At 55.0% G+C, this 22,295-nt stretch overlaps 1 protein-coding gene across 5 annotated transcripts in view; it reads right to left on the bottom strand.

The window, feature by feature from the left end:
• Window positions 1-22,295, bottom strand: part of LTBP2 (latent transforming growth factor beta binding protein 2) — a 126,379-nt gene that overhangs the window by 44,677 nt on the left and 59,407 nt on the right. For all 5 annotated transcript variants that reach the window (XM_075532428.1, XM_075532429.1, XM_075532426.1 and 2 more), the window contains exons 4-8: window positions 10,621-10,817; window positions 8,934-9,104; window positions 8,354-8,560; window positions 7,018-7,313; window positions 6,098-6,200 (exon numbers count right to left, since the gene is read on the bottom strand). In XM_075532428.1, coding sequence (XP_075388543.1) covers window positions 6,098-6,200; window positions 7,018-7,313; window positions 8,354-8,560; window positions 8,934-9,104; window positions 10,621-10,817 — 974 coding nt within the window. The remainder of the gene's footprint in view (window positions 1-6,097; window positions 6,201-7,017; window positions 7,314-8,353; window positions 8,561-8,933; window positions 9,105-10,620; window positions 10,818-22,295) is intronic.

The following is a 22,295-nucleotide window of genomic DNA, read 5'->3' as shown; positions in this document are numbered from 1 at the left end:
TCAACATGTTAAAGAGGTCTCGTGCAGATTTACCTAATGAAATGCGACCCTTAACCTTCTATTGTTCCTTATGAAAATTGCTCGTGGATCCAAGCAAGATGAACTCCTTGACAACTTCTATCTTGTCTCTGCTGATCACGATGTTATCTGCTAATCCAGTTGTGAAGAGTTCTCCACCCAGAGCTGTAGTCCAGACTGAGGGCTGCAACCTTTGATCCTGCTTTGACAAAATACTTGAAGTCCCCTCACTTTCAGCAAGTGTTTTCAATAGTCGCATACCTGTGTGAAAGCTGGGGGTTGAAAAAGGACGACCAACGACCAGCGAAAAATCAATGCTTTTGCACGATGGAGCCGGTGAAGAATATTGAAGATGCTACGGGCTGCCCAAAGAACACACAGATCTGTTTGGGAAGAAGTCCAGCCAGAATGCCCCTGAGAGGCATGGCTGATGGAACTTCATCTCACGGCTTTGGACATGTGGTCAGGAGAGCCCAGTCCTTGGAGAAGGACGTCATGCTTGGTACAGTGGATGGGCAGTGACAGAGAGGAAGGTCCTCAAGGAGATGGGGCCCTCTGGGTTGGGACCAACCACATGGCACCTAACAACATTGCAGGTGAACAGCCCAGCATCGTGCAAAGGTTTAAAATTAGTGAGTAAGGCGTCATGGCTTATGTGTTTGGCTGCTCTAGGGGAGAGAGATGGAGCTCTCTGCTCCCATAAACAGTTGCAGTCTGGAAACCCCAGGGGCAGTTCTACCCTGTCCTCCAGGGTCCCTAGGAGTCGGCATCCACTCGAGGGCAAGTGCATTTGGTTTGGTTTGATGGCTGTCTGTCCGAGGGTGGGAAAGAGGCAGGATTCTGCAGAAGAGCAGAACAGGGAATCCGCTCTCCCTCCTGGGGGACCCAGGGAAGGGCTGGGCTCTGAGGTGAGTGCATCCCATGCTGGGCAGCCAGAAAAGCGATCTGGTGGCAGACAGCTGGAGCCCACCACTGCAGTCCAGGAGCTGTGTGCCAGCACCGCCTGCCCCAGCAGAAGGGCCTCGGAGTTGATGCGGCCAGTGCCAAGCCAGATGGGGCAGCAGCCAATTTTCCACTTGATCCAGATGTCTGTCCTCCTCCGATGAAAACAAAAGATGTGGCCCCAAGCAGAGGGGCTTTAGAGAGCTGTGTGCCCTCCAGAACCGGCAGGGGCCTGAGCCAGGGCTTTCCAGAAGGTTCCACGGGAGCAGGAAGACATGGCACAGACAGAGCCCTAGCGGCCATCTGGGCACATACTGCCTCTGCCAGGTAGAGTCCGAGGGGAGAGATCAGCCAAGCGACTGGCCTAGATGATTTCTCTGAGCATCTTGGAGAAGAGGGCTCTGTGGGATCTTTCTGGAAGCAAAGGCTCCACCATGTAACTGAGACTTCAAGTCCATTGCCACCTGAGTTCTCATGTTAGGAACACCTGTGTTCCCTCGCAACCCGGCTCCGAGCCTCAGAAGTTGAAGGTGAAGGAGTCTCATGGCTCCCGGGCTGTGGGCTGGCAGGTTCCATCCAGATGTGCTTCCACCAGAGCCAATCTCAGGGGCTGACAACGGCCTTTCTTATGCCCAGTGCTCTTCGATCCGAGGAGAAACTGAAGCTCAGGGAGGCAAAGCCACCAGGGCCAAGAATGTTCTAGAACCCAGGAGGCTTGCCTGTCCTACCAACCACCCCCCAAGTCCAGCAGCTTTCTCTTTGCCACTGTTTCTTGGACAGTAGCTAGCCTGTCGTGCCTACTTACAGGAACACCCACTGCTCCCCGCCCAGGCTCAGGCGTGGATCTGGTGGAGCCAGGTGCCTGGCAGCCTGTCAACACAAACAAGGTCCCCTGCGCCTCGCCTCAGCTCTACACAATGCCCAGCTATACTCCAGGGTGGTTTAAATATGTGTGCTGCCCTGGTCTTTTTAGTTATTGCGTGTTGTGTTGGAATGCCTAACAGTGCAAGGCTTGCACCCCAGTACCCAGCTTCCAGACCTATGCTGAGCCGGAAGGGGAGCCCTACCAGGCTGGGGTGCAGAGGGGAACGGGGCTGCTGGTGCTCTGCACTCATGTGTGGCATGCAGGCCCCTGTCCCCTGGAGTCCTGCTCCCACCAGCACTGGCCGAGGTCCATGCCTGGGCAGAGCGGGCCAACTCAGCTGGAGGGAGGGCAGGTCTTTGGTACCCAGCTGGCACCAGGAGGGGGAATTGCAGACCCGGGCCTCCTAAAAAAAAAAAGTCTTGAGGGTTGGGGATGCAATTAGAGTGTCTGCCAGCCCAGTTGTGGGAGCAGCCTGGGACTCACCCCTAACAACAGCTGTCCCTGGCACAGGGGCCTCACAGCCCGAGTGTCTGCGTCCGTGATGCTTTCCCAAGTCTTGGGCAGGATGAGGTCGCAACACAAGCAGGTTTCCTGTTCTGCTTAAGTCACGTAGGCAGCGGGCATGACATTTAAACGGAGATTCCAAGGTGTCTTCTGTTTGTGGTCCCGCTCATGTCACCTGACACGGGGGCAGTCCAGGGCCAGTGAGCGAACTCTTCTCTTCCGCCCACGACACTGACGTGTGATTCCTGGCCAGTGTGCCTCATCGCACCCACCACCTATCGGTCAGTGGAGATTTGCATGTCGCTATGGTGTTGCACAGATTTCAGCGGAGCTTCAGGACTGAGACAGGCTAGGAAGAAAAGCCTGGCCATCAACTTGTGAAATTCAGCCAATGAAAATCCTACAGCACACAAGAGTCTGGTGTGTAACTGACGGCAGGGATGGTGTGGAGCCAAACAGCCAGGTCCCCAGCAGTCAGGAGCAGACTCGATGGCAGGTAACAACGATCTCACTGGCAGGTCACTAACTACTGGTGTCACTTTGCAAAGTGGCCTCGTGGCTAAGAGAGGTGACACTGATTCCAAGGGCCCTGCAGGACCCAGAGTCTGGCTCCCCCAGCCCAGAGGATGCATCACAACAGCTCTGGGCCTTACGTGGGGGCCAGACCTGCCAGAGAGAGACTCCAAGAAGAGGCGGGCTTCAGCATGAAGCAGGTGGGATGTGGGGCCTGGAACGGAAGCTTGTAGACCTCGTTTCTCAGCCTCTCACCTCTGCTCCATCTCTCCCCCAACACACACACAGCCCTTCACAGCGACTGCTCCTCCCCTCTGCCGCCTCCCCAATGCCAAGGGCAATGCCATGAACCCATCAGAGCCCCCAGACAAGGAGAAGAACATCCTGATGCTGTCACTCTGACATGGACACTTGGACAAAACTGCCCAATGGGGCCAGCTCCCTCCTAGGGCAGTGTTGTGGGTGGGTCAGCACCTTGGTCAGCAGCGGATCCCAGGTGACCCCTGGAGGGCTGATGGAGGAGATCACCCCACCTGGTTGCCCCTGTCTGAATGAACCAGCTCCTGAGAACCAGAGCCTTTCCAACCCGGAAGCTTGGGCACCCTGGCCCCACCAGGTCTTCGGACTTGCCTGCCTTCCCACAGGAAAGGCAGAGCTGCCAGAGCCCATCCAGTCCCAAGGAAGAGACAAGACACAGCGCTGTCCTCAGGATCTGGGCCTCAGACCTGGGCCTCACCAGCAGATGCAGTTTCCTTGGTCTGTTTAACGCTTTCCCACCTCTTGTCTACCCCTAATGACTCTGGATGCCACCTTCCTCACAAGTGTTCCTGGACCCATCGCCACTCCCCCTACCCCACCGCTTCATGGGATACAGATGGGTAGGTTGCGCTCTGCACAAAACTACTTCAACAAAGGGAGTGCTTGATGGCCTCGATTTGCATATTCATGAAGACTTGTATATTGAGGGCCTAGATTTGAAGATTTTTCCATAAAAGAGGGGTGGTAACAACTTTCCCTAGTTTAGGCTAAAAGTGATGCTTTCTACTCCCGTCAATGGAAGAGGTACACCAGCCTGTGCGATCATGAGGTGTCAATGGGGTCAGGTATCAAGCATCAAAGACCCAGAACAAAAAGTTTCATCAATGTGAGTGAGGGGGAGTGCGAAGTGGAAACTCAAAAAGCTCACCTGTACATGATTAGACATCCTATACAGAAGAGTCACAAGGAAGAGACAAGTCAGTCAGGGTACGGCACCCATGAAACATACAACTTTTCTCTAGTTCTTTATTGCTCCTCCCCCCCACTATCATGACCTCAATTCTACCTTACAAACTCGGCTAGACCAGAGGATGTACACTGCTACCAATAAGAGCTCAAAACACAGGGAATCTAGGCTAGATAACCCCTTAGGACCAATCATGAGAATAGAGATACCAGGAGGGCAAGGGTAAGGTGGGAGGAGAAAGGGGGAACTAATCACAATGACCTACCTATAACCCCCTCCCAGGGGGATAGACAACAGAAAAGTGGGTGAAGGGAGACAGTGATCAATGTAAGACATGAGGAAAAATAATTTTAAAAATAAATTATCAAGGGTTCATGAGGGATGGAGGGCAGGGGAGCGAGGGGGGAAATGAGGAGCTGATATCAAGGGCTCAAGTAGAAAGAACATGTTCTGTAAATGATGACAACCTATGTACAAATGTGCCTGACACAATGGATGGATGTGTGGATTGTGATAAGAGCTATAAGAGCCCCCAATAAAGTGCTTTTAAAAAACGAGTTACCGTCTTGGAGACCCGCAGGAGCGGTTCTTGAAGGCAGTGCGTATGTATTATGTATTGTCAGAATGGACTCAATGGCAATGGGTTTGGGTTTTTCCTAATTTTTGCAAAGGGGACATGGGGATGCGGCCTGGTCCCCTGCCTCTGCTCCCCACAGCACATGGCTTTTACCCAGTCCCTGCAGAGGCTCTCTTCACTTCACCCTGGCTCTGTGCCGCACCCCACCCCATGTTAACCCCACTCGCAGACCTGGGGAGAGGAGGGGCTCCTTCCCCTTCCTTCTCCACTCCCTGTCCGGGCCTGGACACGCCGACCCTCCACAGTGGGGTTGGACCATGTCAGTATTTGTTGATTGGGTGGAATGTGGGACATGGACGTCTCCAGTCAGCCTGGTAGGAAGGTGGACAGAAAACTAGAGGAAAGGGGCTGAGTGAGCCCCGTCCGTGTGAGTGGGGGTGCGGGGTAGTGAGGAGATGGGCGCGTCAGTGGGTCCGGTCCCCTGTCCCTTCCTGGGAGCCACTTCATACGAAGAAGACTAAAGAGGACAATGACCATGGCACGGATAGGCAGGCACAATAACGTCTCAGGTTCTCGCCCCATCTGCCCTAGGGCCCTGTCACCTATGGTCCCCATCTGTCCAAGGAGGAGAAGTGAAGCAGCAGAAGGAGCTGGAATGGGGTGGACACTCAAGCCTGTTTCCCTACAAAGCCAGCCACACCCGGAAGCCACCTGCATTTGGGGTTAGCTCGGGAACTGTGGTCACTCTCCCCAGATGCAGCCCTCTCACCTTTGGGTCCTGGTCCAGGAGCCCCACCAAGCCATCTGTGGGGCCTCTTTGGCTTATTGAGTCGGCTGCCAACAGGCAGGAGAAGTACAGGGCAGGCCCCGGCCCCGGGAGTGGGCCTTGCGGGGCAGGAGGGAGGCAGGTTGAATGGCATGGCCTCGCTGTGAAGCCGTACTGAGCACAGGCCCCTCCCAACTGCGAGGCCTGAACCCCCGAGAGGTGGCTCTGCTCACTCCTGGACCCTCAGGACTCGGCACAAAGAAGCCATTGGCCGAGGGTCTTCACAAAGAAGGGATGCAAGGGACTGGGTTTTCCACGCCCTAGGAGGGCCTTCTGGTGGGGAGAGGTAGGCTGCCTGTGCAGGGAGAGGAGGAAGGCCATGCCGCGTCACCCCATCCCCCACCACAAGATGGGGTCCCTGCAATGGGAACTCTAACACCTGGTGACAGGGGAGCCCCTTGAAGGCAGCTGGATGGGGCAAGCAGGTGAGGCTGCCTCAGCAGAGGGACTGAGCATTTCTCCTGGCAGCCCTCTTCAAGGCCAGCCAAAAGCACCCTCGGGGCCAGAAGCACCCTCAGGGCCAGAAGCACCCTCGAGGCAGTTCGGGAAACCTGCTCCTAGGCTACTAGCTTCTACCTGCCTGAAGGGGGTGCCCCCAGCCCCCCGCTTCTCGGCCCCAGCACTCACCTGGTCTGGGCGGGCACGGGGAACATGAGGTCACCCCCCAGAAGGCTCCGATGCTGCCACAGCAAACCTCTTGGGCCGTCAGCTCCAGCAGGGGGTTGGCACACTGGAAAAGAGGCCATGGTACTGAGGACCCCCTTCCTCCTCCCCTTGCTGGGCGGGAGAGGCTCCTGGACAGTCCAAGACAGGAAGCTCATCTGCCCGCCCTGCCCCGCCCCGCCAGTTCCTCTGGAGGCAGGAAGGGAGGCAGCCAGGACCCAAGGTCCCCTGCACCAGATGCGATGACCTGCCGACAAGGCCCGCCTGTGCTGACATGGGCCTCTCGCCACCATCCCACAGAGCCGTGCTCTCCTCCCTTATGTCCCACCACTTCCAGTGTCACCCCCAGTGCAGACCTCCCTGTGAGCAGGGACCAGGCTCAGGTACCCACAAGCTCAGGAGCCAGACACCCTGTTCTCCCCTCCTCCAGTTCCCAAACCTCAGGGGAAGGTTTGGGTCATGGTGAGTGACAGCTCCTAGAATCCCCCAGCCCCCCCCCCCCCCGGGCCTGGCCTCATGAAAGTGCCCTGCGTCTCCCTCACTGGCTGAGCATTCCTGTGGGACCCAAGGGCTCTCTCAGCCTTGCACCCAGTGCTCAGGAGTCACCTCCGACTTGCAGATTTCACACCTCTGTACCCCCGTCTCACTTGGATGCCAGCCTCCTGCCCATGTGGCAGGCACCTTGGCCCAGCTCCCAGAGAGCCCAGGCTGCCCTCACTGCCAGGGAGTCTGGAGCCCAGGCAGGGGGGTCCAGCCCGTCCACTCTCGGGCTTTGCTTTCCAGAAGGTTCTGAGACCCCTTCTGAGGGCAGCCGCAGCAGGGGGGCAAGGGGTGGGGGCGAGCCCGGGCTGGAAGCCTCAGCATTAAGGCTGCTACATTCTCACCTGCCCACTCACGGCACTCAGGTAACACCGGCCCAGCCGTCCCTGAGGCCTGGGCGCTGCAGGGGCCAGTGGGGGCAGCGGCCGAGGGGGCCCTCCGGAGCGCGTGGGGATGCTGCTGCTGTCCCAGTGGCCGTGGCCCAGGCTGGTGGGGAGCGGGGCCAAGGGTCTGGTCTCCACGCTGTTCTCCTCGGGGGCGTCTGGGGCTTCAGGCCGCACCCGCGCCACCTGATGGATCTGCACGGAGGCCTCGGGTGGGTGTCGGATGTGCACCTTCACCAGGGAGGGGTTCACGAAGTCTAGGCAGAGAGGCTGGCATCAGAGCAGGGCTCAGGGCCCTCCTCACTCACCGTCCTCCCCGTGTGGAGTGCTGGTCAGCCCTGGACAAGGTGGGGCTTCTCCACTTCCCACTGAGAGCCCAGGGGACCACTCCCCGGTGAGGACCAGACGGGGACACAAACTCATGCCCTCAAAGTCCTCAGAGAGACGTTCATCGCCACGCCCCAGCTACTCGGTACAATCTCAGAGCCCGGCGAAACTGGCCCCTGCAGCGGTCACAGTGGCCCCACTGAGGTCGATGTCACCCACTGTGGTACTTCAGGGGGTGCCCTCCTCCTCCAGGAACCTCCCCCCACCCCAGATCATACAGAAACCTTAATAAAAGCATCCATTTAAATCATAGACTAATATGTGAGCATTGTCCATTGCTTAAGTCGGCGGTTCTCAACCTGTGGGTTTCCACCCTTTTAGGAGTTGAATGCCCCTTTCACGGGGGTCCCCCAATTCATCACAGTAGCAAAATGACAGTGATGAAGAAGCAACAAAAATAATCTTATGGTTGGGGGTCACCACCACACGAGGCACTGTCTGAAAGGGTCGCAGCGTGAGGAAGGTGAGAAGCGCTGGCTTCAGTGAGATACTTCTTGGATTGCTAGACGACTCAGAGTAGAGTCCAACCCACAGGGACCCTACAGGACAGGGAAGAACTGCCCTGTGGCCTTCTGAGGCTGACAGCCTTCACAGGAGCAGAAAGCCTGAGCTGTCCCTCCTCAGAGCTGGTGGTATCAAACTGCTGGCCCAGGGGTTAGCAGCCTGACATATCACCCACTAGCCCACCCGGGCTCCCTAGAGACGGAGGGGGTGGTGGAGAAATGTCTTTGCTGACATTCTTTTCTCCACCCATCCAGCACCATGGGCTCCTGGAGGCAGCACCCTGCCCTGACTCTGTCCTGTCTCAGCTCCTGGCTCAGGGGAAGGGCAGACACTGTGGGTGAGATTTGGAAAGGAGCGGATAGAAGACCAGTCCCAGCACCCGGCCTCCCTCCTGGCTGGCACTCACCGAGCTGGTTGGAGAGAGGTAATGTGAAGGTGGACTGCTTCAGGGGGCTTTCCAGCAGGGCCCGGTGGTGCGAGCCCTCCTCTGGGGGCTTCCTGTCCAGCCGCGGGGCAGGCAGGTGGCAGAACTTGCCGGTGGAGTTGGTCGGGCACCAGCACTCATCCCTGCCGATGCAGCGGCCTCCGCTCATGCAGGGTATCTGGCAGAAATCTAAAACCCCGACCCTCAAGGTGACCAGAGTTGGTAAATGACAACAGAGAAGGGGGTGGGGGGAAACGAGACACCCCCCCCGCAATACAGGGGCATGGGAAGCTAGGCACCCCTGTAGTGTAGAACCAGGTATCACGAAAGTCAGCCTTTATCTTTTGAAAAAGCCCCTTATGAACCTCCCCATTTCTCTATGGAGGAAACTTGGGCTCAGAGAGGCTATGTGTCTTGCCCAGGGTCACCCAGCCAGGCAGTCCTGGCCAGGCTGGGTAAGGACTTGGCTCCTCATACAATCTGGGAACTGCACAGGGACGGTAAGTTAGGAACAGTGAGCTCCCTTCCTATAGGGAGCCGGGCTCCAGCCCAAGGTACTCACAGATGCGGAAGCCGGATTTGGGGTCATGTCCATGGCCGCCCTGGCTGTACAGAGTGGTGGTGTTGCCACGCTCACAGCTGTTGGTGCAGTGCCCGCGGGCACAGGTCTGCTTGCAGATGGTGGGTGTGAACACGATCTTGATCTTCTTGATTTTCTCCGTGAGGTTCAGCCCTGCAGAGAGAGGGCTTGGGTCCAGGGGCAGGGCTGAGAGGCACAGCCAGGACCTCCAGGACCCAGTGAAATGGGTTCACAAGACTGGGGCAAACCTTGGCGAAATGGACAGCCCAACCGTTCGTGTGGGCCACCAAGGTGCCAGCCACACCCCAGCTCCTGCTCCTGCACATTAAGTGAGCTCCCAACCCTCTTGAATAAGCGGTACTTTCGGCTGAGCCACTGGGAATCAGCAATTTCCACATGTTCTCCCGACTATTTCCATACTCCAGGTCAGGAACCCGAGGCTCACGGAAGTTAAGTGGCTGGCTCCCAGTCACCCGGCCAGCGAGTGCTTCCGCTGGGTTTAAAAATCAAGAACAGAGAACAGAATGCGGTTCAGGCTTGCCGGAATTGGGAGTTTTCTAAGAGAGGTGTGGGGAAGAGAAAACTGGAAAGGATTCTGGGAGTTAAGGGTCGGGGTGGCATTGACTGCCAAGAGGAGGAGATACCTTATGGGGTGGGTAGTGGGGCAAGTCATTGAAATGTTTTCCATCAAAGAGGAAGTGCCAGAGGACAAATTCCCAGCCCAGCCGTGGTGTGGCCAGTCAGGGGGTTACTCCCTACAGCAGTGCAAACTGAGGGCACTTCGTTTAATGAGGAAGCGCCCTGATTCACATGAGAGGAGAGGAAGGGAGGAAGTGTGGAAAGGTCATGTGGCCGGAATATGAGGCGGTTGACTCTGTGGGGAGGAGGGAATGGAGGAAATGAGAGGGAGTGTGTACGTGTGTGTACGTGTGTGTACATGTGTGTACATGCATGCAACCAGGTGCAGAGGCTGAAGGGAAGGTGCTGATAGACAGAGGCGTGGAGAAGTCATGGCCCAGAGTTCCAGAGGAAAACGAAGAGGCGTAGAAAAGTGTCATCCACCGGGAAAGGGACAGTGGCAGGAACGGAAGCCATCTGGGGCACAGGCGAGGCGAGAGTTTGGCACGGAGGAGTGCAAGAGCTGAGCAGGGAGTGGAGGCTCCCCCTGGGGGGTGGGCAGCACATCCCCCTGTGCTGGTATGGAGAGGCACTGGGGTAGGGGTGGGGGGCTTGAGGAATGGAGAGTGAGTGCCAGGCACGTGGAGCAGGGTTGTCAGGCTAGAGCGCAGGTGCAGATGCAGCTGAGAACCCAGAATTTGCTGTGGCCCGCACAGACACTCCGTTCTCTCCTGCCGCGTGAGCACCAAGAAAACAATTGGGTAGGATTTGCAGGAAGGGTGAGATGGAAGAGCCGGGGTCTGGGGCCCAGTTGAGGGTCCTGGTTGGATACGAAGGAAGCAAAGGCAGGAGGGATGACAGCTTGGGAGGAAATGGACCATCATCGCAGAATAGTCTGAACCAGAGCCGATCCTGATCAGCTTGGCGTTTTTGTTTCTGTTTTTATTCCTGGAAACTGGCGCTTGCTTTAGTGCCCAGTAACTGCTGATTGGCTGAAAGAACGAGGAAGATGGTGAGGGTGGAGGGGGACCCCAAGACAAGGTGTCCTTACCCCAGGGGGACGATAGGTGGCCCAGATATGTTGCCTGCTGAGCACCATGCCTTTGCCCAGGGCCCGGTCCCACCGGCAGAGCATTGGAAGTCAGCTGGCCAGTGGCAGCAGCAACATCAGCTGGGTAACGCCGGACGGTCCGGGACAATCCCACCTGCTGCTGAGAGGGTCGGATCTGGGTGAGCCCAGTCAGGGTCCTGTGGAAACAACCAAGTCATAGGGGTTTGTGCCCAGGAGCTGCCTCTCTGCCTTCATTGGCACACCCAACTCCCTTGTCTTTGCACCACAACAATGATCTTGATTGGCCAGCAATTCTTGCACACCAGATGCCCTAAAGCAAGATGCTGAGCCAAAGGCTGGCCAGCCAATTTAGTAGGAGGGCTGACCCTGCTGTGGATAGCTGGACTATTTTCGCAAGACCACTTCATTGTGCTGGCCCTTAGGCTCCTCAACTATAAAATGCAGGAGACAGATTATGTTCCCATGTAGTTCTGACATGGTAAGTCCTTAAGATCCTTCTTATAGACCCAAAGCCCAAGTCCTGTGTCTCCTTCAACGAAATTATGAATTCCCCCCTCTGCTCCTTAATACCACCTTTAATGCCTATTGACTTGGCCTCCTACAAACCAATGGTCATGGATTGATTTGGGTGGAGACCAGAATCTCCCTCTTATCTAATTAGATTGTAAAAACAATACAGTTATCATGTTCAAGAAGAGGGGGAAATCAATACACCACCCACCCCCATCCCAGCACAGCACACAGTGTGGTTCCTTCCAACCTTTGCTTACGCATCTGCCTGTACACAATGGCCATTACATACACCTACAACTTAAATTCCAGGTTTCCACTCCACATTACTTCACGCTTTAGATAATTCCACATTTTTTAGGGGATGTCTTATTGTTCCACTACAATTCCACATTTTTGAATTTATTCTTTTCATTGCTACCTGATCATTTCTCTGAGATGAACCACAACTTTTTCAAATCTTCTCCTGCTACATAATTGATTTCAATTTTCATCTAGGGCAGCGGTTCTCAACCTGTGGGTCGCGACCCCTCTGGGGATTGAGTGACCCTTTCACAGGGGTCCCCCAATTTATAACAGTAGCAAAATGGCAGTGATGGAGTAGCAACGGAAATAATGTAATGGTTGGGGGGTCACCACCATATGAGGAACTGTGTGAAAGGGCTGTGGCCTTAGGAAGGTTGGGAACCACTGACCTAGGGTCACCCTTCTCCGTATGTTTTCTTTTTCTGTCAAAATATCGCTCCATGTGCATAATAAACTACATCACTCAGTACATCGTGGAAGCTTTTGATGTTTTCATAGCAACATTTGTGGGGAAAAGGTCGCAACTTTAGGATGAATTCTTTGAATAGAAGGGCTGTGTTAAAATGATAAACATTCATAGATGCAGATATTATTGTTGGCCCCTGACTCACGGTGACCCTAAGTCCAATGGGACAGTGAGGTGGAACGCTGCCCAGTCCTGTGCCACACCCCGTGGTTTGTTACAAATCAGTATACTGCTTTCTAGAAGGGTGGCACCAACATGTAAAAATGTATCCCTTAGAGCACAATCTTTGCCAGAATGAAGTATTATTATTAATGCTTTCATACTTTGCTAATGGAATACATACGACGTGGTACGTCAATGTTGTTTTCATGTCTGTTTCTTGGCATATGGCTGAGATTGAACGTTTTTCACATGTCTCTTTACCCTGAGGGTCCTGGTGGGACTGCCAACCGCAAGGTCAGCGGTTTGAAACCACGGCGGTACCCAGTGGATGCCACAACTCAGGTTAGAATCAGTACACAAAACATCCTAGAGAGGGGAGAGAAGCCCCATGTTCTCCCCAGCGCCACCTAGCTCTTTGTTATTTTATATATATTTAACTTGGCCCTGTAACGAGCTCTGGCCAACATGAAAACAAAGGGCTCTTTCTTGGTGTCCTGTTACCATTCTTGTTGTTGCAGACACTGGCTTCTTTTATTAGAATGGGTGATGGCACCCAAATCCCTGTGTTCAATCCCGTAAGGGCCAGCAGTTAGCTTTGCAAAGAGAGGAGAGTGGGGTGGGAGAGAAGCTCACGCACTCTCTCATTGTAGACAGAGCCAGCTGCACAGAGGAGAGGACGGACAGATGCTAGGCCGGCCTCTTACAAACAGTGTGATCTTGAGCAAGTCATTTAGCTCCCCTGAGCCTCAAGGTCCTCAGCAGCAAAATGGAAAGGACAAGACCGACCTCGCTGGGCTGCCACGGAACTCAGGGCCTTGTAAAAGGACGCGTGTTTAAAAGAGAAGACTTTGAAAATGCAAGTCAATGGTCACAAGTTGGAAAACGGGCCAGAATTTTAAAACCACATGAAAAAAGAAAAAAGTGCAGACAAAATACCTCTCCCGGAGCCAAATAAGAACTTGTAGCTGAGTCGCCAGAATTTCTTCTTCTTCTTCTAAAGAGCTCTTGCGTTATCTAGCGCTAGTGCAACCAAGAGATGGCTTTAAAACCAGACACGTGTCCTCGCGCACTCTGGAGGCTCAAAGAAATCCATATTCCAGGCACCAGCTCTAGGGGCAGCCTGTCTTTCTCAGTTGGCTCTGGGGCAAGGTCTCTGTCTCACTTCAACATCTGGGGGCATGGTGTTCCCTGGAGATTTCTGTGTGTGTAGGCATCAATTTTCCCCTGGGTCTAGAACCATGATTCTGAACCTCCCTAATGCCTCGACCCTTTAATATAGTCGCCACCCCAAGACTAACATTATTTTCATTGCTACTTCATCACTGCCATTATCTTACTGGTATGACTCGGGTGACCTCTGTGAAAGTGTCACTCAATCCCCAAAGGGGTCGTGACCCACAGATTGAGAACCAGTGGTCTAGAAGGTTCTCAGCACAGGGTCCCCAGGTCTTAAGGACGCACTCTGCTCCCAGTTCCTCTTTCTTGGTGGCACAGAGGTAGGCTCCACCTTACCCGCTCAATTCTCTCTTTTTATCTCTTGTAAGAGAGAAGGCAGTGCAGCAGGTCACACCCCAAGGGCGCCCTCCTCCATTGGGGGAGGTCTGTGAACTGTGTAAAGGGGGTTGCATCCTGCCCTACTCCTCTTACAACCAATTCAGTGATCGCATTGGAACAAATCATAGGAGACGGTTAGATCACTACATCATTAACTAATTACATCAGCCCACAACTGCCAAACCACTTAGAATCATGGCCCAGCCAGGCTGACACATGTTTTGCAGGGACACAATTCAATCCATGACAGGAGGGGATAAGAGATTCCAAAAACAGATTTGGTAGTGCTGTCTAAACATCCCTTTAGCTAAAAGGCTGATTTCTTCGTCTGGTCTCAAACCCTTCCTAACAGCCAGAGCTCTCCGAGCCCAATCTACTCCCACCTGCTGCTGCCGTGGGGGTTTATGGGTTAAATGTTAGAAATTTAAAAATCCTGCCTTCTGGAAGGGTCACAGCAGCATAAAGGAGAACACCTGCTTCTTTGAGAGGTCCCAACTGTGACCCTGACATCATGCCTCTAAGAAGATTGCTAAGTCCCTCCAAAAGCTGCAGCCCAGCCCTTGGCATGGGCAGGGAGGGAGCGTCTCACCCCGTCAGCTCTGGCCCCAGTGGTCTCGAGCTGGTTGCTGTCGCCATCCCCACCTGCAAGGGATTAGGCAGCTAGAATCGGGTAGAGATGGTGGGCTCTGGAGTTAGGAAGTCCGGTCGCCTGGCCTGCGCCTATCTTTGCACTCATTTCTTTGAGCACACGCTTTAAACCAAGTCCTGTTGGCAAGTCCTGCCCTAAGCTCAGCTCGACTGTAGGGCCTCCAGAGAAGGACCTGATGCCATGTTGGGCCCGGAGTGGACCCAGGAAAGCCATGTCCTCCTTGAGTCAGTAGAGAGGTGGCAGCAGAGGGAAGCAGGAGGCTCGGTGACAAAGTTCCTTTGTTGGATGAGAGACTCTGTCCATTACCAGCCTTCCAGAAGTTACCCTGCTAATATCAAAGGAGGGCAGGTTCCAAACCAGACTGCACAAGAACGAAACTCACAATTTCTCTGGGGTTGTTCCAGAACAGTTCTAGCGAAGATGGACCGAGTCTTCGTTTCCAAGGGCCGTGGGAAAGCCCCGCAGATTGGGCAACTTCTAAGACAGAAATGTACTGTGTCCGTTCTGGAGGCTGATGAGTCAAGGTGAGGGCCTCCGGAGACTGGAGGGGAAGATTCTCCTCTCTGCCCGCGATGGCTGCCCTAGATGTTGCAGCGACACCTTCCCCTGGCCACCATCCCTCTTCATCTCTCTCTGCGGCTCTTCCTTTTCAATATGGAAACCTCTAGGGCCGAGCCATCCGTCTGCACAGGAGTACCAGACTGATACCATCTGCAAAGGCCCTGTTCACACGAGGTCACCCTGGGACACCAAGCTCTCCTCCCGCCCGAGGAAAGGTAGGACTCTTTGGCTCAATGTGAGGAGAAAAGGCTCCATCCCGATTGGCTGGGGTCTACAGATCCAGTGAAAACCTCCCGGACAGAGTGCCCCACGATGACACCACTCCATCTCACGAGCAGAAGCCGCCTGCTTGACGCACTAAGATTCCCAAACAGAGACAGGGAGGCCAGGGCACGAGGTGCCTGCCACCTCCCCTCCAGCCGGTGCCTCTCTGGTCGATAAATCGAACTCCCGAATGCTACCTTGTCTGAGGAGGGTACTCCGACATCTCAAAACACCACTGACTGGTGAAGAGTTTCAAACTACCACTTAGAGCAGTGGTTCTCAACCTGGGGGGTCGAGACCCCTATGGGGGTCAAAGGACCCTTTCACAGGGATTGCCAGATTCATCACAGTAGCAAAATGACAGTGATGAAGTAGCACCGGAAATAATGTTATGGTTGGGGGTCACCACCACATGAGGCACTGTATGGAGTGGCGGCATGAGGAAGGTGGAGAACCACTGACTTAGAGTAATGTGAACTACCAGTCACTGAGCATTTACAATGGACCAGGCACTGAGACAACTGCTTCAGTAATGCCATCTTCTCCATGTTATTTTGTTGAGTGAAAGAAAAAATGGTAAGTTGTAGAACAATGGCTTCTTTTTTTATGCACAGTCTCCAGGCTCAGACTGGGTTTGAAATTTTTAAAGGGTTGTGGGGAGAAGCACATGAAGAATGCTATTAGGCGACACAAGAAAATGATACGAAGTCCAAAGTTCTGTTTCCGAAGGTCAGGTTTCAGTGCCATGCGGTCCCGTCCCAGTCTGTGTTTCTGAGGACTGACGCCCAGAGCACGTGGTCGGAACCAAGCTGCCAGCAAGAAGAGGGCAGGGGTCCCAGTGCAAATGAAGAGACATGGACAAGCCCCAGCCCCTGCTGGACGACCAGGTGGAAGGAATTCCAGGAGCCAAGGTCTCAACGCCACAGAGCTGAGAAGTGGGTGTGAACTTGGTTTTATCATTTGTCATTTGAGGCCCCGCAAAGCCTAAAATAGTTACCATCTGGCCTTTTATAGAAGAGAAGAGGAAAAAAAAAAGGTCGCCGAATCTTGATGTAGGGCATATGACCTTCTATGTAAAAATACGGAAAATAAGGGATCATGTTGCATGTGTGCATGTTCATAGGGCAACCTTAGAAGGAAGGGATTAGTAACAGTGGGTACCTGTCTGTGGGGGAGGAGGCAGGGAGCGAGTGGATGGGGAATAAACTGGAGCCGTGATTTATATTTAATGAACGCTGGCTTGGGGCCAAAGATGTAACTGACAGACATTATCCGTAACCTTATATCCCGGAGAGCCAAGGCACTTGCTATACATTATATGTGACCCAAACAACACAGCACAACCCCATTAAGGCTCAGTGGGTTTCCACTCACAGTGACCCTGTAGGCAGAGTAGAACTGCTCCATTGGTTCCCAAGGCTGTAAATCATTCCCACAGCGGGCTGCCTCATCCTTTCCCCTCCGAGCAGCTAGTGGATTCGAACCGCCGACTTTTCAGCTACCAGCCAAGTACCCTTTTATATGAGAGTCGCCATTACTGATTCCTTATCGCGGCATCTGGTTGCTGAGTCAGAATGGACCCCCCAGCTGTGAGTTTTTGCTGTGTTAGTAGTGATACATTTTCTCGGGGGGCCTGGCAACACAGTGGGTAAGCTTATGTGGAAAGGTCATTGCGGAGAACGGGTTACCAAACCAGGTAGCTACAGCCTAAAGTTACCTTACCATTTTTGATTTTCTGTAGGACTGCCATTTTTCAGACGTGGACATCGAGGGATTATAGTAGTACACATTTGAGCAGCCGTGCGGTGAAGGACTTGAACTACTGGGGAGGCCTCTGGGTTTATGGGATCCAAGGGGTCTCTGGAGATTTCGGCGCCAGGAAGTGACCTGCTGTGAGGAACAGCTATCTGATTCCACTTCATTCAGAAAGCGCTGGCCGGCCAGCAGCTCCAGACGCGATGGGGCAGGCATTGCAGAGCGAGTCTTCTGGGGAAAGACTGCTCGTGGCCAGTGGACCAGCAAGGGGAAGGCTAGAGAGCATCTGGAAGGCATTGATGGCAATCTAAGCAAGCACTGACCAAGGTCTGAACCAAGAAGGAACCAAGAAGAGGGCACGGATCCAAACACAAATGAAGAGTCATGGACAAGCCCCAGCCCCTGCTGGACGACCGGGTGGAAGGAATTCCAGGAGCCAAGATCTCAACGCCAGAGATCCGCCAAGTGGATGTTGAGCTTGGCTTGTCACGTTGAGTATTCAGTACCTTTGGGATCTCCACGTGGAAGTGCCCCGAGGCCGATGGGGCTGTGTATCCAGCGCACAGGGGAGAGCCGGGACTGCAGATACTGTCAAGGGGGCGTCCTTACAGGCCCAGTGGGGAGTTGGGAAGTTCAGGAGAAAATTTGCAGACCCAACCACGCTTCGGGCCTCCAGGACTGGGCTGAGGTGCTAGTGCTGGGAATACTTCCCAATTTAGAGGGGTGGTGGGGGACGAAACGTGTTAATGAGCAGGATGGCCTCAGCTCTGTTTTGCTCCCCATAAATCCTTCTCCAACCTTTGGCGCCTGCTACCACTTGTCAGCCAGCACATGATAAAATGAATGAACAAGTAGTAAATGTATATTAGTGGGGAAAATGGCAAGCGCCCATCACACATCGTTCGGCAGCTTGTTCTTTTCACGGACACATGCGTGTGCCTGCGGGTGGGAGGGGGGGGTTTGCACGTACAGACGGCCGTCATAGTTTCTACTCATAAATCAACTCCCAGCTTTATAATGACAGCTCTCTCTCTCTCTCTCCATAGTTCCTGGTAGGCCTCCAGGTGCTCAGACTCCTGAGCACCCCGAGAAGCTGAGGAGTCAGGAGAGGACTGAGAAGCTCAGGCTGGGGGTCGGGGGGTGGGGGGGGCTGGAAAACCCCGACAACTGTGAGGAGGAAGAAGAAGAGGCTGTGAAGGTGTCTGGGAAGGAGCAGCCAGCGAGTGGGAAGAGGGAACGTCCAGAACCCCGTCTCTGCTGCTGCTCAAACGGACAATGCATGCTCCTTCCCATGACCGGAGGCCCAGCTCGGGCAAGGTTCACATCCCCCAACGTCCACCTCCTCCCCAGGAGGCTCCGTCACCGTCTGCATCTCCGCCTCTGCCGGGGACCTGGGGGGCACCCTAGCTAAGACTCTGCTCCTGTCTCCTCCTGGATCGTCGTAGGAAGGATTGTGTGAGGGGACAGGACCGGGCAATGTTTCTCTCTGTTTTCAGTAGGGTTGCTATGAGTGGGAACTCACTCTGGGGCCCCCAACAACCAAAACGGAGGCGCAGAGAGGGTAAAGAATTTCATGCATCTGGAAGAGTGCTGTCCAATTAAAACTTTCCGTGAGGATGCTCTAAAGCCTACGCCGCTACCCAGTGGTCTAGCCTGCTGCTGCTCTTGAGGGGTCGGTGATGCAGCTGGTGTGGCTGAGGACTGAATTCCGTGTCACATGAAAGAACCACACGTGGTCACTGCTCTTGGGTGCCATGGAGTTCGCTCCAATTCCTAGTGACCCCACGGGACAGAGAAGGACCGCCCCTTAGAGTTGGCAGGCTTGTAATCTGTACGGGACCAGATGGCCATGTCTTTCTCCCATGGGACTGCCAGCCTTCCGGTGAGCAGCCGGGCGCTGAGCCTTTTGGCTCCTGTCCCACGGGGTGAGTGACGCTGTACCGGACAACACAGATTTAGAGAACGGAGGAGCCAGGAAGGTTGATCTTGGCCTTTCAGTGTGTGGTTAGATGGTTCCTCTGCCTCCCTCCACTGGATTCCTTGTCTCACGAATTCAGGCTGCCCTCGTCCGGGACAGGGTTAACCTGGGGGGCACCCGCATCCTCAGCCCTTGAGCCCGGCTCTCTGGCCCTCACATGACATTATCCATCATGAGATGTAGGCAGGCTGTGGTTGGGAAAGAGACTGGCTGTCTGGTGGACAGAACTGGGACCAGTGTTGAGGGAGCAGATTTCAGCACAGTGGAGAGGGGGAGGGGAGTGGGGGTCGGGGGATCTCTGACGCTCCAAGGCTGCACAGCAGCCCCCAGTGAGGCAGGGAGCTCCCGTCACGGGGGCCCCCAGAGCTGTGTCCCCACTCAGCAGAGATGCAGCAACCTCCTCAGGGTGGAGCATAGGGTGCGGCACTTCCCAGGGCGCCCAGCACTGAATGACTCACTGCTGTCAGCTCTGGGCCTCTCACTGGGACCCTCACCCCCTGACACCCATTCCCCAAGGCTGAGAACCAGCCCTTCCCCAAGCACCTCAATGCCATTCCTGCTGCCGCCCCTCCCGTGTGTGCTGTTCTCCTCCCGGTCTCACCCATCCACCCACCCCCCGCCAGCTGTGAGTCATGCCCACCCTGTTCAGTGGCTCAGGCACCTCTAGCTTTTCCATGGGCACACCCAGATCTGAGAGGGCTGGAACCCGGGCACACAGACCCCAAAGGTGCCCCTGCCAGGCGGGGGCAGAAGTGGAGGGGTGTGCCCGGGGCAGTCTCTCTTGCCCAAAACCGCACCCTCTCCTGCTCCCTGAGCCAGCTCTCCACTGGAGAACACAGCATCCTTGCTTGCTTGCAGGTAAAGAGAAGAGGGCGGTGCCAGGCCTGAGTGTAGCAGGGAATGTCTGTGGGGCACCCAGTCCTGGCTCCAGGTCTGGTCCCACCTGTCTGAGAAGGCTCAGGGGTTCCTCTGAGCCCCAGCCCAGTTGTCTACCCTCCAGACCCCACAGAACTTGTTGCTTTTCCTGCCTGACATCCAGCTGCCAGGCCCTCGCCCTGGAGACTCGGAGTGGCTTTGGTTCTCTGGGCCAGGCTAGTGAGCAGGCCGGGGCGCCAGCACAGACGGAGCTCACACCTGGGGACCCTCAGGGACAAAGGTACCTCCGGGGCCAGTGATGGGAGAAGAAAGTGGCTGGAGGGGCTGCCAGGGCCCTGTAAATGTCAGACATTTTCCACTTGACACTTGTGTGGAGTGTCAAGCTGCTGGGGCAGTAGGGCCCTGGCCCTCAGGCAAACAGCCCCTCCCAGAGTTCCTTGGCCTCTTTCTGGGTCAAGTGGGGCCACCCAAGGGGCTACAGTCACCAGGCACAGAGCCCCCCAGAAGGGAGGGTCCAGGCCTCTACGTGATGTCTTCCATGGCGTCCTCAGAGCACTGGGCACCTAGCTGCTACCCTGGGACTTGAATTTCTCTGTGGCCCAGCCCAGCTCTCTCCCATCAATCAGCAGCTCTCCCAGCCAGGCTGTTCCGCTGCGAGCCAGGGTCAGCAGGCAGTCTAGAGCCTGTGGCTCCAAATTCCCCCAGGAAGGCTTGTCAGCTGTGAGGACCCTGGGTGTCCTTTGTGTAGCATCCAATCACTTCCACGGGACCTTGTAACGTGCACAGGGCACGTGGGCACTGTAGGAGAGCCCCTGCTGTAGTGTAGCGAGGAGGCAGAGCCGGGGGAGGCCTGGCGTCTAGAGCCTTCGTGTAACTTAAAAGAGGGGCCCCCTCTGGGTGACCAATTTAGTAGTCCCTGGGTGGTACAAATGGCTCCCCGCCTCTTTGCTGCTAACGGAAAAGTGGGGAGCCAGTGGTGGCTCAGAAGAAAGACCTGGTGGTCGACTCCCAAATTACCAGCCACCGAACTATCCAGGAATGCCAACGAGTTGCTATACAGTGTTTTTAATTGCTGGGCACTGCTCTGAGCACGTTGCATATTTTAGCTCATCTAAGCCTCAGGACTGAGTTACCCTGGTGGCATAGTGGTTAAATGTGGAGCCGCTCGCCCTGAGGTCAGCAGTTGGAAACCACCCAAAAGATGATGCTTTCTACTCTGGTAAAAAGTTTATCTCGAAAACCCACAGGGGCAGGTCTAGCCTGTCATATGGGGTCAAGATGAACCAAAACTGACTCAATGGCAGTGAGTTTTAATCCCCACTAGAATATTGATCGCATTATTATTCTTCCCATCTTACAGTTGAGGCACAGAGAGGTTAGGACTAGCAGAGACAGGAATCAAGCACAGCCTGTTGGGTGGCTCTGTTGGCTCCAGGGTCTTGCTCTAACCCTCTGAGCTATGCTTGAGAAGTGGAGTTTGGGGCTGGGTTACAGCAGGCCTCCTCGCCCAAGGGCCTGTGGATTCTGGACATTCAAGGAAGGCATGCCCCAAAAGTAACCAGGCTAAAAACTGCTGTGGGAAGGCAATCGTGGAGAAGTCCCTGGAGGCCCTGCCTGCCCACGCTGCCCGTGCTGCCCTGGCCGAGCCTGCTAGCCCCCCCCCCCCCTTCATCTCCCCAGCACACACCTGCACCACTCACAGAGGGCTTTCCATGGGCTGGAAAGCTCGCCAACCGTGCAGGTCGGAGCATCCCAGCTGCATCTGAGTTCCTAGAGGCCGGGCCCAGCCTGGGTTCAAGTCATCTTGTATTCCCTGTGCCTGGTCCCAAGCTCCATAGGAACACGATGTGTTGGAGAAGGGAGGAGTGAGGAAAGGGAAGCGGGGGAGGAAGGAAGGGTAGACTCCATGCCTGAGTCTGAGAGGCCTGACGCAGAGATAGCCACTCTCCTGAGCATCAGTTCTTCCAACTGGCCCGAAAACCCTCGCAGGACACCCCCAGGGTGAATGGCAGCGGGAGCAAGAGGGAGAAGGTGATTTATACCTGCTACTGCTTGTAACAGCTACTGGGGGGGGGGTAGCCATGGGGCCTAATTGGAGGAGAACCCTCTAAGCACTGACTGCGATGGATCAGACCTCGGGGGCCATTGAACTGAAGGAGGAAAGGTGGACAAAGAACATGCTGTGGAGACCAAAGCCTGGACCACCACATCTATGGGATCATCACCACTGACGGGGTGCTCCTGCCCAAGTCCAAGGCCAGAAGCTGGCCAGGCTGAAGGGCAGAGAGCAGATCTCAGTGACACATGTCCAGCTGCATCTCTTCCTCTGGGTATCTTTGTGCCCCCACCCCCACCCCACCCAAGTGGCAGAAATGAGGCAGTGGGGTTTCTAGAAGCGTCAGTTTCACATCATTCATCTCGATCAAGTATCAGCTCTGCCGGCTGAACCCGGAGTGAGCAGTGGACACTGATCAAACACGGTCTTCTCCAGCTCCCCTCGTCCTCTCAGAGGGAGGCTTCAGTCCCCGGACACTACCCACACGAAGGAGCTGAGAAGCCGGCCCAGGCTCGCA

The sequence above is a fragment of the Tenrec ecaudatus genome, chromosome 14 (genome assembly GCF_050624435.1).
Source record: "Tenrec ecaudatus isolate mTenEca1 chromosome 14, mTenEca1.hap1, whole genome shotgun sequence".
NCBI classification, from domain to species: Eukaryota; Metazoa; Chordata; class Mammalia; order Afrosoricida; family Tenrecidae; genus Tenrec; species Tenrec ecaudatus.
The sequence above is the reverse complement of the archived record's forward strand: the minus strand, read 5'-3'. Positions and strand labels throughout refer to the sequence as shown.